General features: G+C 41.5%; 1 protein-coding gene across 2 annotated transcripts in view; it reads right to left on the bottom strand.

Annotated features, from left to right (window-relative positions):
• The window catches only part of CLINT1 (clathrin interactor 1), a 70,156-nt gene extending 64,759 nt beyond the window's left edge, over positions 1-5,397 (bottom strand). For both annotated transcript variants that reach the window (XM_063292130.1, XM_063292131.1), the window contains exon 1: positions 5,127-5,397. In XM_063292130.1, coding sequence (XP_063148200.1) covers positions 5,127-5,167 — 41 coding nt within the window. In that variant the 5' untranslated portion in view covers positions 5,168-5,397. The remainder of the gene's footprint in view (positions 1-5,126) is intronic.
• Between the last annotated feature and the right edge of the window lie 12,090 nt (positions 5,398-17,487).

Below are 17,487 nucleotides of genomic sequence, written 5' to 3'. Positions count from 1 at the left end.
AGTTGCTACCCAAATTATACAGAAAAGACATTTTCAATGCTGAAAGGCCCAATAAGGTAAATATAGAGCTTATTTGTGAAAAAGTTAAATCTATATTAAATCTGACATTATTACAGTCCCTAGTAGCTTTTTTGAGTTGAGAAACTTATCGATGGGCCTTCAAGAATGTAGGTGGGTAGTTCCAGAAAGGAAGTCCTTTTCTGCAAGGCAATCCTATGGCAGAAATTTGCCACGTTTAGTGCTATGTTGCCTTAGTTGTTTTCTGGAGAGACACCAACTTTAGGAAAGCTGAAGTAGATAAAGGCTGTGTTCTATAACCTCATAAACTAGAATTGTGGTGAACTCTACCTTTTTGTACTCTAGAAAGGTTCTGAAAAACATACTCCAGTTTCCTTCTTTCTGCCAACAAGAGAAATGTAACCAAGAACTCATCCCAAAGGGAAAAAAATACTGTGTAATAAAACTGAAATTCCTAGCTTGTTGTTTGAATTTTAGAAAATAAGGTCAAATTTTGGCTTCAAACTCTCATTTGTTAGGAGAGGAACAAACAGGGAGTCCTGGTTCACATGCAACACTTAAAAAAAAACCCTGGTGAAGTTCTGTCACTCTGGAATGACATGCAGAAGCTATTTCTTTCACAGGAGTAGTCCATCCACTGATTGTGAATTGTTCAGAATGACAATGAACCCTTTTCTGTGAACCTAGCCAATCTACTCTGCTTTCTTATATATATGCATGCCATTTTTACGTGTGGTATCTGCTGTTTTATTGATATATTAATTTTGATGCTGTATTTTTACAATTACAATTTATTTAACCTACCAGTTATGTTGAAATGAGACATATAAATTCTACATACAACTACAGAATTATCTACTTGTGGCACTAGGTAAGAAAAAATGAAGTACAGGTAGTTCTTGTTTACTGACCACAATTGGGACCAGCAACTCAGTTGCTTAGTGAAGCAGTCACTAAGTGAAACTGCAACTGTGGTTATGATCTACTTTGGCTTTCCTTTGCTTTACAGACCTGAGAAGGTCATAAATGGAAGGACTGGTCGCAAAGTTACTTTTTCATCACCGTTGTAACTGCGAACAGTCGCTAAACAAGGACTACCTGTATTTGCCAGGGCATACAAGTTATCGCTGAAGTAGATATTGCTTATTTGCAAGAAATCTGAAACACTAAGGGCCTAAAAAAATGTTAAGGATGTTTCTTATGATCTTAAGATGAGATTAATTCAACAAGGTACTTCCTTCCCCATATTTTTACACATCTCAAGTTGGTGGTCAACTTCATTATGTTGGAAATGTAAAATCATGGAAGAGACACGTACACATATCATAAGGGTTTGTTCCACTGTTGCCCCTTTTGATTTAATATCCATAAGTTGGTTATTTATTTATTTATCAAATTTATCAGCGCCCATCTCCCTCTGAGGACGGACTCTGGGTGGTTTACAATAAAGCAGTTAAAACAATGCAATATAAAGCTATACAATAAATATAGCGTATAATAAAATATAAATATGATGGAAACCAGATGGCTAAAAGTTCTCTGTAAACCTGCAAATAAAACAGGGCCATTCTAGGGAGCTAGCCATCCCCAGGAGTGACTATTCTCCCTCCCGCCCCAGGTGTGGTGACAAAACCAGGTCTTAAATTGTTTGCGGAAGTCCAGGAGTGAAGGGGTCTGTCTCACCTCTGGGGGGAGGATGTTCCAAAGGGCAGGAGCTACTGCGGAGAAGCCACGCTTCTGTGACCCCGTCAGATGGAGCTCTTTAACAGAAGGGGTCCGTAGCATGCCCTCTCTGCCTGACTGGGTGGGACAGGTCAATGTGATGGGGATGAGGCCGTCCCTCAGGTATCCTGGTCCTATGCCATGTAGGGCTTTAAAGGTTATAACCAACACCTTAATAATATATATTTATTAATTTAATAATAAGTTAATAAGATTTGGGATTACTGGTACGATTTTAAAAAGTGAATGTGATTTTAATTATATGCCAACATTTTGGAATTTACCACTAAATTAATCACTATGTGATGAACTATCGACTTATCAAGCATGAGGTATAGCAAAAACAAACAAACACAATTACTCTTTTGCAGTAAAAAGTTAGTGCTACCTCAGATTTACAACTTTGGATTGATGTTTGCTTTCTGTTTAAGAAGTGGCTCTTTACGAACATAATGGAAAATTTGATAAACATTATTCTTTGCAGTCATGGTTTAATGGAGGGTTTAAAATCTGAGCTGATTGTTTTTACATACATCATTTCTCTTGTTTTCTCTTGTTTTTATACTTTTTTCCCTTTCTTTTTGTATATTAAAATGATTTTTAAAAATGCAGAACAGAACGCTAACTACATTCTGGACAAATAAGGCTGATAATGAAGGAGAATCAAAATAAACCGAAATTTCTAAATACATTTATACTTGTTGATGAGCCTCAAAGATATGAACTCAGAAACATAAATTACAATAACCTATTACCTTCAGTTTAGCATGTTTTGGCTAAGGCAGTCACAACCAAGAAAGATACTAGGCTTTACAAAAATAAAACTCATAAAAATTATTCTTCATGACAACTTTCCAAACATATTTTCAATCCTTTGGTTTCCAAGAATCCAGGTATCAATTGTTAGTGAACAATAGCAAGGAATTCCAAGGTCAAAACTAATTTCAAGTTGAAAAGTACCTAAAATTTTGCTTTGAAATAATATGATCATTGAATAAATGTGATCTGCAGTAAAATCTCATTTCAACAGACTAATGAAAGGGCATCAACTATTCACAAATGTCTGTTAAATAGGAAAGTAAACAAGTACAGGTAGTCCTCACTTAATGACCACAATTGGGCCTAGAATTTAGGTTGCTAAGTGAAAGGGTCATTAAGTGAATCTGACCCGATTTTATGACCATTTTTGAAGCAGTTGTTAAGAAAACCAGGTGGTCGTTAAATGAACCGTGTGGCTCCCCATTGATTTTGCTTGCCAAAAGCCAGCTGGGAAGGTAGAAAATGGCTATTATATGACCACGGGATGCTGTAACAGTCATAAATGCAAACCAGTTGCCAAGCACCCAAATCGTGATCATGTGACTGCAGGGACACTGCAATGGTCATAAGTGTTAGGACTGGTTGTAAGTTGTTTTTTAGCATTGTCGTAAGTCCAAACCATCACTAAACAAATGGTTGTTAAGTGAGGACTACCTGTATAGCAATTTATGCCATTTGCACAATGATGCCACTAGGTAAATTACTCAGATTGTAATTTGTGCACCTTATATAATTTAAACAACAATGGAATGATACAAATGGTGTAAATTTGGACATTTATGTCTACTGCATGTTAAGCCCTCTTTATTGATGTCTGTTAAATTGAGGTTTAACTGTACTATTATTTTTATTTAACAGCAGGAAGCCATTCTAGCCATCTCACATTTCTGTCACAGAGTTTGTAGAGGGCATGTGCTTTCTGTCAGAAAGCAAAGTCCCGTGTGAAGATTTAAGCACACCGTTTTTTCCCATGTTTCTGAGATTGTAGTGTTATTTTAACTGTTTCAAGGGAGGGAAGATTATACCTAAATTTGACTCTATGCAATACACTTCTATAATATTATCCATATGGAACATAAAGAGGTGGTATTAAATTAAATTCATCAGTGAATCATTTTGTGAAACAGACATTTCTGGCAGAATCAACTTCCTTCCTAACTCAATTGTGAGCAAAGATTGGAAGATGAATCCACTCTATTTCTCAAGAACAAGAAAACAAGTATTTTGTTTGTGTACTTTATGCACAACTCCCTAAAAGTATGCCCATTTGTATCAAAAACCAAGACATCAAAAATAAATGTAGCTTGTTCAGACAACAGCAGCAGCAACAACTTCTTCAAAAGGTTCCTAAATATCACCTTTGCTTCTCACTTTACAAAAGTCAAACTTGGGCATTGTACTTATCTGTACAAGGTGCTGATGGCAGGAACAATTTACCAGTTCTTAATGATGTAAAATTTCTGAGAGCTACTGATCTTGAAATTATGTTTCAAGAAACAAGTTCCATTCTACACTTTTTTTTAGGTGACATGGATATCAATGAAAGTTTGGCTTCCTTCTGTCAAGCAAAGGTAGCACATTACTGAATTTATCCAGCCTGTGCATTACTGACAGATATCAGTGTTACTGTGGCAGCTATGCTAGAAACCCAAAGGTTTAATTACAGAAATGCAACAAGCCCATAACTGTATCTCTTACACACGGTAACCACACCTTTGCCAAAGATAGCAAGTTATTTTACTTCCGCCATCACTATCCTTTTCCCCCTTCTCTTTTTGCAGGCTTAGCAGAATAGCAGGGTAATAAGGAGACAATGTTAGATATGGAGGCCAGAGGTGAATTTCTGTATACCCCTAGAAACTTTGAACGCTGTATGAACTGGCATCTTTCTATGTGAAATTACGCCTCACCAGCACACACAGATTCAGGAAGACACACACTCCCGTGAAGGATTGCACATGAATATACTGGGCGGGGGATGGGAACTGGCAAGATAAGAAACAATAATGCTAAACCCGATTCCTCCCTGGGAGAAAATACTCAGATCAGCCAGAGGCAACTACCAAAACAATGTGTGTAGCGGGGAGACTGGTACAAACTGATAAGCCCATGGGAATCCAAGTGAAGCACCCTCTAAGTGGCTAGGGCATTACTGAATTCAGTCAATGAAGGGGCAACGAGATGGGACCTGAGACCAGGGATAGGATGGTGGGGGTGGCTAAACCCCACACGACACGCAAAGCGCCAACAGGTAAATATCAGTTACAGCAGCTGAAAGAAAGGAAGTTTCAGCGACGACTTATAAACTATACATGAGGCGGGAGAGGCAACCCAAAGAAAAGAGCCAGCATGGATGGGATCTTGGCTAGAACCTAGCAGGAGGCATTACAAGGGGGATCTTCTCTTGGTCTGGGGACGAGGCACCTGAAGCCGTGGCCAGCGGGAGAGAGGCTGCGGCGGAGACGAAAGTAAACCAATTACAGGCATGAATCTGGGTGACTTTCCCAGGAGGGATGGGGGAGCCCACAAGAGACCCAGGTCTTTCCTTGGCACCCCATATTACTCACGCCTTGTCCACCAGCTCCCGTACTTTCCACATATTGAGCATCGTGGCGGTGGTGCCGCCGAGAGACTCTCTCCCGGTCTAGGCCCCTCTTAATTCCCCAGACTTCTCCTTCCACTCGGAGCCCAGCTAGCAGCTCTTCAGCCACGGAATCGCCAGGCCAGGCCCGTCTAGCCTCGCCACCTCCCCAGTTTCGCCAACGGCACAGAGAGACAAACTCGGTTCTGCCTCCGGAAACCGGCAGCTCATGGTCGCAAAGCCTGCTGGGACATGAAGTCTGGACGCAACGCAGTACTGTACTGTAGAAACGACGCTGCCTGTTAGAGAATAGGAAAGGCAGGGCATTCCATCGCGCGGCATCCTGGGAATCTTCCGGGCTCTTGTACCTGTTGGAAGGATTTAGAAAAGGGCCTGTCCCGCAATGCTTGCTGGGAATTGAAGTTTTTAATAATTGCTATCTTAGTCGCAAGGGTTTAGTGGAAGTTACACGGAAGGAAGGTAGTTCTTAAGGGAAGTCATAATGATGCAGCTTTAAGTAAATTGTAGATTAAAGGTTTCAGCAGCTGAATGTCCATCTAACTATGTTTGTCTGCCGAAGCAGCTACAAGGAAGAGATGTAACTGTTTAATTTCATATTTTTGTTTCTAAGGTACTGAAGCTTGTTCAGTGATCCAAAACTAGAATCTTTATTCTTAAAGTACCTAAATTAGTGCTAATTGGACACAAAGCTATACTTATATATTAAAAATTATGTGTACTTTTAAAGATAGCAAATTATTTCCAGTTAGCCTGTTCCATTTAAGTAGTTATTTTTTGGCATGCCATCACAAGGGAAAATTCAGACCTTGTTTATCATACTACTTGCAGAAGGTGAAGAAGGAGCTTAATTGTTCTTTCCTGAATGTGCCAGACTACTCTCAGATAACTGATTTATGGAAATGCTCCAAGTCTACCAGCTCTAATCTGGATTCAACAAGGATTAATATGTAGCAGTTATGCATAAGTTTTGCTCATAAGGTTAAATGACATTACCTCTATTTATTTTATTTATTTTCTATCCTGCCTTTATTATTTTTATAAATAACTCAAGGCAGCGAACATACCTAATACTCCTTCCTCCTCCTATTTTCCCCACACCAACAACCCTGTGAGGTGAGTTGGGCTGAGAGAGAGTGACTCGTGATTCTTTGTCTTTTGTCGGAAAGCCCAGCATCAGATGTCCCCTAAACTAGTTCAGGCCACATTCTTGACAAGTTACATGTAAAGATAAGTAATTAGCTGAAGCTTCATGCTTTTTCTGCTTCTTTTAGATGAAACAACCACAGAAGAGATCCCAGTGTTATATACAGCAATTGAAATAGGCTCAATTTCTTAGGCTATTATTGTAGGCTGAAAGAAGTTATGAGAAGACCTTGAAGAGCTAATGTCAGGCTTTTCCCATCTACCTCAAACAGAAAATAATTCTTCCAAGATTCTTACAGAATCATCTTTAACAAGATTTATTTCCCTCTTAGCCCTTAATACAGTTGGGCAGAGGCTTTTTAGGTTCCTTCTAATGGCCTTTTCACTGATAAAGAAGGACCTTGCAAGTGAACAGCTACCATAAAGAAAATGGTAATTTATGAGAAGGTCACAGACGTGCAGAGTAGCAGTTGTTTTGGATAAGCTCGCAGTGGGTTTTCCTAAAGTATAAGGCTGACATATCTAAAAAGGGCCATAATTGACAAATAATTAAAAATCATATTGCAGAAGGTTCACACGTCATGTCTCTGATGCCCATTTGATTTTCTAAGGAAGAAGAGGAGGAGGCAGAGTAAGGGGGCTGTGTAACTTTGAGATAAAGTGGGTGTTAGCTAGAGAAAAGAAATACTACTTTTTACCAGCTTCACCCATCCAAGTCCTCTTGACTTGACTGAAGCAGCCATGCACAAACACAAAAGACCACAGAGCAGAGGACCAACACCATTTTGACAATCTGCTTATCTCTCCCCTGTTTTCCACCCCCACTCCAGCTGCCTTTTGCCTCTACTATTATTATTTTGCCCTGCTGCCTGTCTCACTGAGGTTCCACCTCAGATGATTCCAGCTTAGTCCTTTCTTGTGTCAGCCATCATACTTGTATGATTCTGTAAACAGGCAGCTGATGCAGTAGATTGATTTTTATACAATAAAATATAGAAGTAGAATTCTAAAGTAGTATCTTGTAATGTCATCCCAATTTATATCCCATATACATGGGCTTTCAAAACCAGATTTTACAAATTGCCTTTTAAGGATTATACCTTGAATAGTTATGCCACAACTGAATCTAACCATATGTAGTTTCTTCATATAATATAGTACCAGTTGTTAATAGGTCTGAAATTTTATTTTATACTAAAACCTATTATCCCCATACTCTTCAAAATTACCTAGGATTACCAGAGCTTTTTGTTATTCCTGAATTAGATTATTAGAACTCGTTCTGTGTGGGGTTTGAAAAGTACAGTATTTGGAAACATTAATTTGTTCACAATGTTGCAGCCACATTGATCTGAGATGGTCTTAGTCCAGCTGAGGTTCACTTTCTTTGCCTGCCTCTTTCCAGCTTTTTCTTACCAAAGCTGATGATCTTAACAAAAGACAGAACTGTATGAGATCAGGTGGTGTCAAGAACTAGATTCCTCCTATGAACCTACTTCTACCACTGTGCTGTGCATTATCCCTTTTCATGTCATCCACAATCTCTCTCTATTGAATAGGGAGAATCTATCTGTGTATGCTTCAGCAAAGGATCGTTACCTTGTGGTGCTGGAGCTTGAGCACCTCAATGATGCCATGAGCTAAACCGTGAAAGGCCACCCAAGACGGGAAGGTCATGACAGAGAGGTCAGACTAAATGCGATCCCTGGGGAAGGTAATGGCAACCCACCCCAGTATTCTTGCCGTGAAAACTAAATGGATCAGTACAACCAGAGATATGTCAGTATACCATCGGAAGATGAGACCCCCAGGTCGGAAGATGGTCAAAATGCTACTGGGGAGGAACAGAGGATGAGTTCAACTAGCCCCAGACGTGATGACGCAGCTAGCTCAAAGCCGAAAGGACAGCTAGCGGCTGACGGTGCTGGTGGTGAACGGCAAATCCAATGTTCTAAGGATCAACACACCATTGGAACCTGGAATGTAAGATCTATGAGCCAGGGCAAATTGGATGTGGTTATTGGTGAGATGTCAAGATTAAAGATAGACATTTTGGGCGTCAGTGAACTGAAATGGACTGGAATGGGCCACTTCACATCAAATGACCACCAGATCTACTACTGTGGACAAGAGGACCACAGAAGCAATGGAGCAGCCTTCATAATTAATAGTAAAGTGGCTAAAGCAGTGCTTGGATACAATCTAAAAAACGATAGAATGATCTCAATTCGAATTCAGGGCAAGCCATCTAACATCACAGTGATCCAAATATACGCCCCGACCACAGATGCTGAAGAAGCTGAAGTAGAGCAGTTCTATGAGGATCTGCAGCACCTACTGGACAACACGCCTAAAAGAGATGTTATTTTCATCACAGGAGACTGGAATGCTAAGATGGGCAGTCAAATGACACCTGGAATTACAGGTAAGCATGGCCTGGGAGAACAAAACGAAGCAGGACATAGGCTGATAGAATTTTGCCAAGACAACTCACTCTGCATAACAAACACTCTCTTCCAACAACCTAAGAGACGGCTTTATACATGGACTTCACCGGATGGACAACACCGAAATCAGATTGACTACATCCTTTGCAGACAAAGGTGGCAGACATCTATACAGTCAGTAAAAACAAGACCTGGAGCTGACTGTAGTTCCGATCACGAACTTCTTGCACAATTTAGGATCAGACTAAAGAGATTAGGGAAGACTCACAGATCAACTAGATATGAGCTCACTAATATTCCTAAGGAATATGCAGTGGAGGTGAAGAATCGATTTAAGCGACTGGACTTAGTAGATAGAGTCCCGGAAGAACTCTGGACAGAAGTTCGCAACATTGTTCAGGAGGTGGCAACAAAATACATCCCAAAGAAAGAGAAAACCAAGAAGGCAAAATGGCTGTCTGCTGAGACACTAGAAATAGCCCAAGAAAGAAGGAAAGCAAAAGGCAACAGCAATAGGGGGAGATATGCCCAATTAAATGCAAAATTCCAGAGGTTAGCCAGAAGAGATAAGGAATTATTTTTAAACAAGCAATGCGTGGAAGTGGAAGAAGAGAATAGAATAGGAAGGACAAGAGACCTCTTCCAGAAAATTAGAAACATTGGAGGTAAATTCCAGGCAGAAATGGGTATGATCAAAAACAAAGATGGCAAGGACCTAACAGAAGAAGAAGAGATCAAGAAAAGGTGGCAAGAATATACAGAAGACCTGTATAGGAAGGATAACAATATCGGGGATAACTTTGATGGTGTGGTCAGTGAGCTAGAGCCAGACATCCTGAAGAGTGAGGTTGAATGGGCCTTAAGAAGCATTGCTAATAACAAGGCAGCAGGAGACAACGGCATCCCAGCTGAACTGTTCAAAATCTTGCAAGAGGATGCTGTCAAGGTAATGCATGCTATATGCCAGCAAATTTGGAAAACACAAGAATGGCCATCAGACTGGAAAAAATCAACTTATATCCCCATACCAAAAAAGGGAAACACTAAAGAATGTTCAAACTATCGAACAGTGGCACTCATCTCACATGCCAGTAAGGTAATGCTCAAGATCCTGCCAGGTAGACTTCAGCAATTCATGGAGCGAGAATTGCCAGATGTACAAGCTGGGTTTAGAAAAGGCAGAGGAACTAGGGACCAAATTGCCAATATCCGCTGGATAATGGAAAAAGCCAGGGAGTTTCAGAAAAACACCTATTTCTGTTTTATTGACTATTCTAAAGCCTTTGACTGTTTGGACCATAACAAATTGTGGCAAGTTCTTAGTGGTATGGGGATACCAAGTCATCTTGTATGCCTCCTGAAGAATCTGTATAACGACTAAGTAGCAACAGTAAGAACAGACCGGAACAACGGACTGGTTTAAGATTGGGAAAGGAGTACGGCAGGGCTGTATACTCTCACCCTACCTATTCAACTTGTACGCAGAACACATCATGCGACATGCTGGGCTTGAGGAATCCAAGGCTGGAGTTAAAATTGCTGGAAGAAACATTAACAATCTCAGATATGCAGATGATACCACTTTGATGGCTGAAAGCGAAGAGGAACTGAGGAGCGTTATGATGAAGGTGAAAGAAGAAAGTGCAAAAGCTGGCTTGCAGCTAAACCTCAAAAAAACCAAGATTATGGCAACCAGCTTGATTGATAAGTGGCAAATAGAGGGAGAAAATGTAGAAGCAGTGAAAGACTTTGTACTTCTAGGTGCGAAGATTACTGCAGATGCTGACTGCAGTCAGGAAATCAGAAGATGCTTAATCCTTGGAAGAAGAGCAATGACAAATCTCGATAAAATAGTTAAGAGCAGAGACATCACACTGACAACAAAGGCCCGCATAGTTAAAGCAATGGTGTTCCCTGTAGTAACATATGGCTGCGAGAGCTGGACCATAAGGAAGGCTGAGCGAAGGAAGATCGATGCTTTGGAACTGTGGTGTTGGAGGAAAATTCTGAGAGTGCCTTGGACTGCAAGAAGATCCAACCAGTCCATCCTCCAGGAAATAAAGCCAGACTGCTCACTTGAGGGAATGATATTAAAGGCAAAACTGAAATACTTTGGCCACATAATGAGAAGACAGGACACCCTGGAGAAGATGCTGATGCTAGGGAGAGTGGAGGGCAAAAGGAAGAGGGGCTGACCAAGGGCAAGGTGGATGGATGATATTCTAGAGGTGACGGACTCGTCCCTGGGGGAGCTGGGGGTGTTGACGACCGACAGGAAGCTCTGGCGTGGGCTGGTTCGTGAAGTCACGAAGAGTCGGAAGCGACTGAACAAATAAACAACAACAACAACATCTGTGTATGGGTAGTTACTATATGGATAGTAACTTCCACACAAACTAGGGTCCTGTGTTATCAGAACTCCTGATTGGCATATGATTTTACTTCTGTTCTAGTAAAAACGAGTAGAGGCCTCAGAGTGCCTTCCTACAGTGAGAAACCAAGGACGTGAGGCTTTAGAAAGAAGAACGTATGCAAGAACCTTAGAGCCTTATATTCCTTTAAAATGGTCAAATTTCCTTCAAGTTGAATTTCATTCCCTGGAGATGTCCATGCAGTTTTCTAGGCAGCAGTACAGTCATGGTTTGCCACTTCTGTCTTCTGGGATGTTTTTCCATTTACCATCTAAGCATACTCTAATCAAGCATAATACTGGATTAGACTTATGTCCCTACTGTATTTAACAACCTATTTGAATGTTAAGAGCAGTGAATAGTTGAATAGTTAATAACTGAATAGTTAAGAGCAGAGACATCACACTGACAACAAAGGCCCGCATAGTTAAAGCAAGGGTGTTCCCCGTAGTAACATATGGCTGCGAGAGCTGGACCATAAGGAAGGCTGAGAGAAGGAAGATCGATGCTTTTGAACTGTGGTGTTGGAGGAAAATTCTGAGAGTGCCTTGGACTGCAAGAAGATCAAACCAGTCCATCCTCCAGGAAATAAAGCCAGACTGCTCACTTGAGGGAATGATATTAAAGGCAAAACTGAAATACTTTGGCCACATAATGAGAAGACAGGACAGCCTGGAGAAGATGTTGATGCTAGGGAGAGTGGAAGGCAAAAGGAAGAGGGGCCGACCAAGGGCAAGATGGATGGATGATATTCTAGAGGTGACAGACTTGTCCCTGGGGGAGCTGGGGGTGTTGACGACCGACAGGAAGCTCTGGCGTGGGCTGGTCCATGAAGTCACGAAGAGTCGGAAGCGACTAAACGAATAAACAACAACAACAACAACAAATCTGAATGTTATCTCACCTTCTATACACTTTTTAGTATCTAAATTTTAAATAAGCAGTAAGAGATGCAGCTTTTGAAGTTCATATCTGTAGATTTTATTTTCAGGAGCTTAGGCAGTTGTCAAATTTCATTTGTTCTGCACCTCACTATGTGGAGTTATTCTCTCAAATAACATAACATAAACTGTGTCCATTTTATAATGGGACAGATATTGGAAGAAAGAGGTGAAACAGAGCACCATTGAATAATGCCACACTACTCATAAGCAGTGAATTACAGTAGCTGATAAATCCATGGCTACAAAACAAAGTCATCCAGGCCTGACAAAAATTACTATCCTATCCTTTATTTGTATGAAGCTGGCCAAAATAAATATTTTCCTTCTGACTGCATTAAAGCTGAGTAATTTTAGGCTGCTTGCCTAAACATTCTTTCTAGAAAGTAGTTCCTATTGAGTATGTTGGGATTTAATTATTGAGTAATATTTGTGCCATTACTCTCCTTTATGTTAGACCAGAGATTTTTAGAACAAGCAAAAGACTGTTAGAGGTGGAAGGTAAGTTCACAAGAAACAATTGATAACTAGCTAGTTGAAAAGGAGACAATGCTACTGAAACATGAAATTAGTTGGGCGGTGATAAAAATATGATACGATAAAATAAATAAATAAATAAATACATTCATAAATTAGTTCATAATCAGTTCATAAATTGAATCTAGTACCGTGGCAATTCTCTAAAGTATCAAGGGCTCTGATTTCAATCCAACATTGATATTTCCACAATTTAACCCTGAAATCATATTTTTCTGTACGAAATGGCAGACAAGCTTCTTCATCTTTTTCTTTATGGGAATAATCACATGTCCTCCCACCACAAGGCAGCACTATTTAATTTGGCTTCTGCTGAGTCATTTAACCCAGTACAGCAGCTTAAATTATTTCCAGTTTTAAGATAAATTTTACCTAGTTGATCTGCTTACTAAGAAATCTCTATCTCTTGAAAAGCCTTAAGCTTAACCTAGTAAGACTAAGTGGCTGTGGATTCATGGATTCCCTGTTTGCAGAGCCTTTAGTTCTTGATGGAGTATCATTCCCCTAGATGGAAGTTGTGCATAATTTGGAGGTTCTCCTGAGCTATTGCTTGAGGAGCAGGTGGCAGCCATGGCCAGGAGAGCCTTTGCAGGTATTCATCTCGTGCTCAGTTATGCCCTTTCCTGTATTGGGAGGCCCTATTTACAACCACTCAGACTTAGTCATCTCACATTTGGACTATTACAACCTGTTCTGCATGATATTTATTTATTTATTATATTTTATATTTCAAATTTTGTCACTGCACATCTCACTCGAAGAGCAACTCAAAGATTGCCCTTGAAGACCACTTGGAAGTTACAAGCTGCAGTGGGGAATATTATTGCACGAGGCAGGGGTAGCCACAGAAAAGCGCATCTTGACTCAACAACCACCCTACTCCAAAGCCTGGGAGAAGAGTTGGGTCCTTCTAAATAGCATAGCTTGAAAGATGTGCTTTTCCATTACCACCCCTGCCCCGTACAATAATATCCCCCCCTCCGAAGTCTGCAGGGCCCCAACCCTGGTGCTATTTAGGAAAGCCCTTAAAATGTGGCTTTCCAAGAGGTTGTGCGACAAGGCAATTTGGGATCCTACACTGAGTAGGATATTATAATTTGGCATTCATGCTGTTTCATTCCCTGTTTTAAAAATACATTATGTTTTTTTATTGTTGATTACAATTTTTTCTACTTATTTTTTTCAGTTCAATATGTTGTTTGTTCCTGAGAGTCACTTGGATGTTAAGATATCTTATAAATTGAACAAATAAATTCTAAAAAGGAATGGAAACTGTTGTTTAAGCTTTTATAGATTAAATTTATATTTCCAGAACTGGGGATGAACACATTACTTGCTTGATTCTTCTGCAGTACAACTAAGTATCACTTTTGTACTTGATAGGACCTGTTTTGTATATCTGCAGAGTCTCATGTGTGGTCCTAATGCCAGCCATCTTTCTATCACCCACCTCTGTACTTTCTCTTCCCCTGGATTTTTCATTAAGCTGACCAATGGAATTTGGAAATTTGAAGATTTATTTTGTACAGGTTAAGTTGTTCCAATAAAGATATTCTCTCATTCTGGATCTTTTTCTCCTCATGATCAATATTGAGGAACTCTTAGGATAATATAGCTATTAATGTAAAAATGTTACTTTTATGAATACAAGTTTGAATAAAATCTATGAAGACTCATGCAATAAAACTACCTCAAGAGAATACTAATTCATCCCATATGTCAACAATACATTTGTCAGGGGAACTGGCAAAGAACCATGCTGAGCCGGATTTCCAACTCTTGTTCTTTATTGCTCTTGCCATAAAACAGAAACTTGCCAGGCTAAAAGTACTCTAACTGACCTATGGTCAGTTAGAGTACCTTTACTCTAAACCTTCATTTACCTTCAGCAATGGCTCTAAGGCAGAATGTCAGATTCCCTGATTAAAGGTTTCACAGAAACCCTTATCAGGACATCTCCCATTGTGTTGTTCTCACAGGTTGCTGGGTGAGAAGGAGGTGGAAGGGGGTTTGCGAAGCTGGAATGTAAGATTGTTTTGGCTATAAGCACATCAAGGACGGGAGGTTGAGATACAGTAGAAATGCCATCTGGTTGGGAGGGGGAGTAACACGTTTCGTGGGAAAGGGAACTAGCTAAGAGAATGTAGTTTAAAGTAGGTTTTGGTGGGAAGTCTTTATTCGCAGCTTGCCTTCTGTACCGTACATTACGCTTCAATAAACAAGTTCAAAGAACTCCAGTTTCTTGACTGTGTGTGTGAATGCCTGAATGAGCAGGTGCTGACATTAAGCTGTGAATCCATAAGTCGGAAACTCTTCCTGAGATTGCAATCAGCTGAGAGTTAATGAACCATGCCTAAGCACGCAAAATCCCGGGCGAAGCAGCCATCGCCTCTGCCATCCTCGGAGAGAACCGTGCTGTATCCTAAAGTGACAGAAGAAAAAATTGAGTTGGAGGAGAATTCAGGGAGCGGAGACAGCGAGTGTGAGGTGGAAACCCGGCTCAACCAGACAGAGTTGGAAAGTGCCCTCCACTCTTTAAATTTTGTGATAGAACCCCGGATGCCAAGCATTATTGAAGAACCACAGGTGGCACCTACCCAGGTTGGCACCAGGGAAGTCGAGGCAAGACCTCCCCCCCCTGTGGATGCGCAAATAGTAGTGCGCAGCCCGGGGTTGCAAGGAGCCATTCCAGATCTTAATGGAACTCCCCAGAACATCTGCAATCTGGAAGCTAGAATGTCTGCCATGGAAGTGGTCTTACAGCAGGTATCAAGAACTCTGGAGACCATGGCATACCTGTTGGCAGAAATCTCGACTCAGCTGTCGAGAGCGGAGTCACCAGTCGGGCGAGGGAGGCAACGTACCCTAACCCCAACCAGAGATTTCGAATCTCCCATGAGACACAGGCAGAATGGAGCCCACCAGGAAATCCTAGGAGATGGAGGAAGAGTGCTAGCTGGCAGGGCAACCCAGGGCACAGCCCCAAAGGACATCCAAGTCAAGTTTGATGGCAACCCAAGGCAGTTGGCGTTTTTCTTGACCACCGTTTCCATATACATGAGAGAGTATGGCTCATCGTTCCCCACAGAGTAAAAGAAAGTTAGCCAAGTGGGTGCCAGGCTCAGAGGGCCAGCTACTGAGTGGTTTGTGCAGTTGCACAATGTGAGTGCCCCAGAACTGGGTAACCTATGGCAGTTCATGAAAGCCCTGAGGGACCGATTTGAGGACCCACTGGATAAGATGAGAGCTAAAACCGGAATCCAACAGCTTAGGCAAGGGGGTCGGACCGTGGCAGAGTATGCCATGGAGTTCAAAGCCCTTGCTGGAAAAGTTCTGGACTGGTCTGAAACCACTAAGATAGACTACTTTAAGGGGGGCTTGCAACCAGAAATCCTTAGATGGGTGCTCTGCCGAGGAGACCCCCCCCCACTTTGAAAGATTGGATCTGCCTTGCAGGTGAGGTTGAGAACACCCAGTACCAGTTCCGTAGGCAGCTTCAGGCTCAAGCGATGGGAAGAAATACAGTAGCGCCAAGTCAATTTCCTTTTGCCCAGCAAAGACCTTTCTGCGAGAGGGAGGATCGCAAAGACAAGATCGGAAAGAAAGGCACCTGTTTCAAGTGTGGGAAGGACACACACAGAGCAGCAGAATGCCTGGATGCCATAAAAGGAGCAACTAAACCAACCAAAACCCCACCGCCCCAACGCAAGGCAGCAGCTGTAAGTGCCCTGGATCGAAAAGACCCCAAGTGGGAACCTCAACCGGACTCCAGAGAAGATTTTGACCAAGAAGTCTTGGAGCCAGCAGGAAATGAGTTTCACCTGTTCTAAATCATGCCCGCGAGCAGGTGGCAACTCCAGGGCACAGCGCACCCTCTTCCGACACTCACCTTTGGTGAGTGATGATTGTCCCACCTTGAGGGTGAAAGTAGAGTTGAAAAACTTGCGAACCAGACACAAAGCTATTTTGACTGCAATGGTTGACTCAGGGTGCACCAAATGTTTAATACACCCTGCCCTCCTTGACACTCTGAGTCTGAAAACCAAAAGACTAAAAAATCCTATTATTTTCACACAAATGGATGGGTCTGTTGCCCAAGGGGCCCCCGTGGAATTTAGGGCAGAGACATTAGCCATGTGGCTGGGGGGTCATAAGGAAACCTTGCAGTTCATTGTGGCCCCTATTGCCAACTACTCCATCATACTGGGGCTCCCATGGCTAAAAAGCAGAAAGCCACAGATCAATTGGGACTCAGGTACTTTATTATTTAAAAATGCAGTTGGTATTTTTTTTTCGGTACTCCAACCTGGGGGCAGGGGAGGTGGCTGGAACCCTTCTTGCCCTCTCCCCCTCACCTGAAGTTTTGCCACAATCTGGCATTCCATCTGAATATGCAGACTTTACTGATGTCTTCGATGAGAAGGAGTGCGATCTTTTGCCTCCTCATAGAAAGACTGACTGTGCCATTGAAATAGACCCAAAGGCTAAACTACCAAAGCCCAAAATGTATGCCATGTCAGAGACTGAAAAAACCGTCCTAAGGGAATTCATTGACAAAAACTTACAGCGTGGATTCATTGAACCTGCCAATTCACCTTTGGCTGCCCCTGTACTTTTCGGGTGAAAAAAGATGGCTCTTTAAGACTTTGTATGGATTACCGTGGAATAAATGTCATCTCAATTACAAATCAATACCCTCTCCCCCTAATGAAAGACATGCTCTCACACCTATCCAAAGGGAAGGTGTTCACGAAACTTGACCTCAGGGAAGCCTATTTCCAAATTCGCATTCGGGAGGGGGATGAATGGAAAACAGCATTTAACTGTCCTCTTGGTTCCTATCAATA

The sequence above is a fragment of the Candoia aspera genome, chromosome 2, assembly GCF_035149785.1.
Source record: "Candoia aspera isolate rCanAsp1 chromosome 2, rCanAsp1.hap2, whole genome shotgun sequence".
NCBI classification, from domain to species: Eukaryota; Metazoa; Chordata; class Lepidosauria; order Squamata; family Boidae; genus Candoia; species Candoia aspera.
The sequence above is the reverse complement of the archived record's forward strand: the minus strand, read 5'-3'. Positions and strand labels throughout refer to the sequence as shown.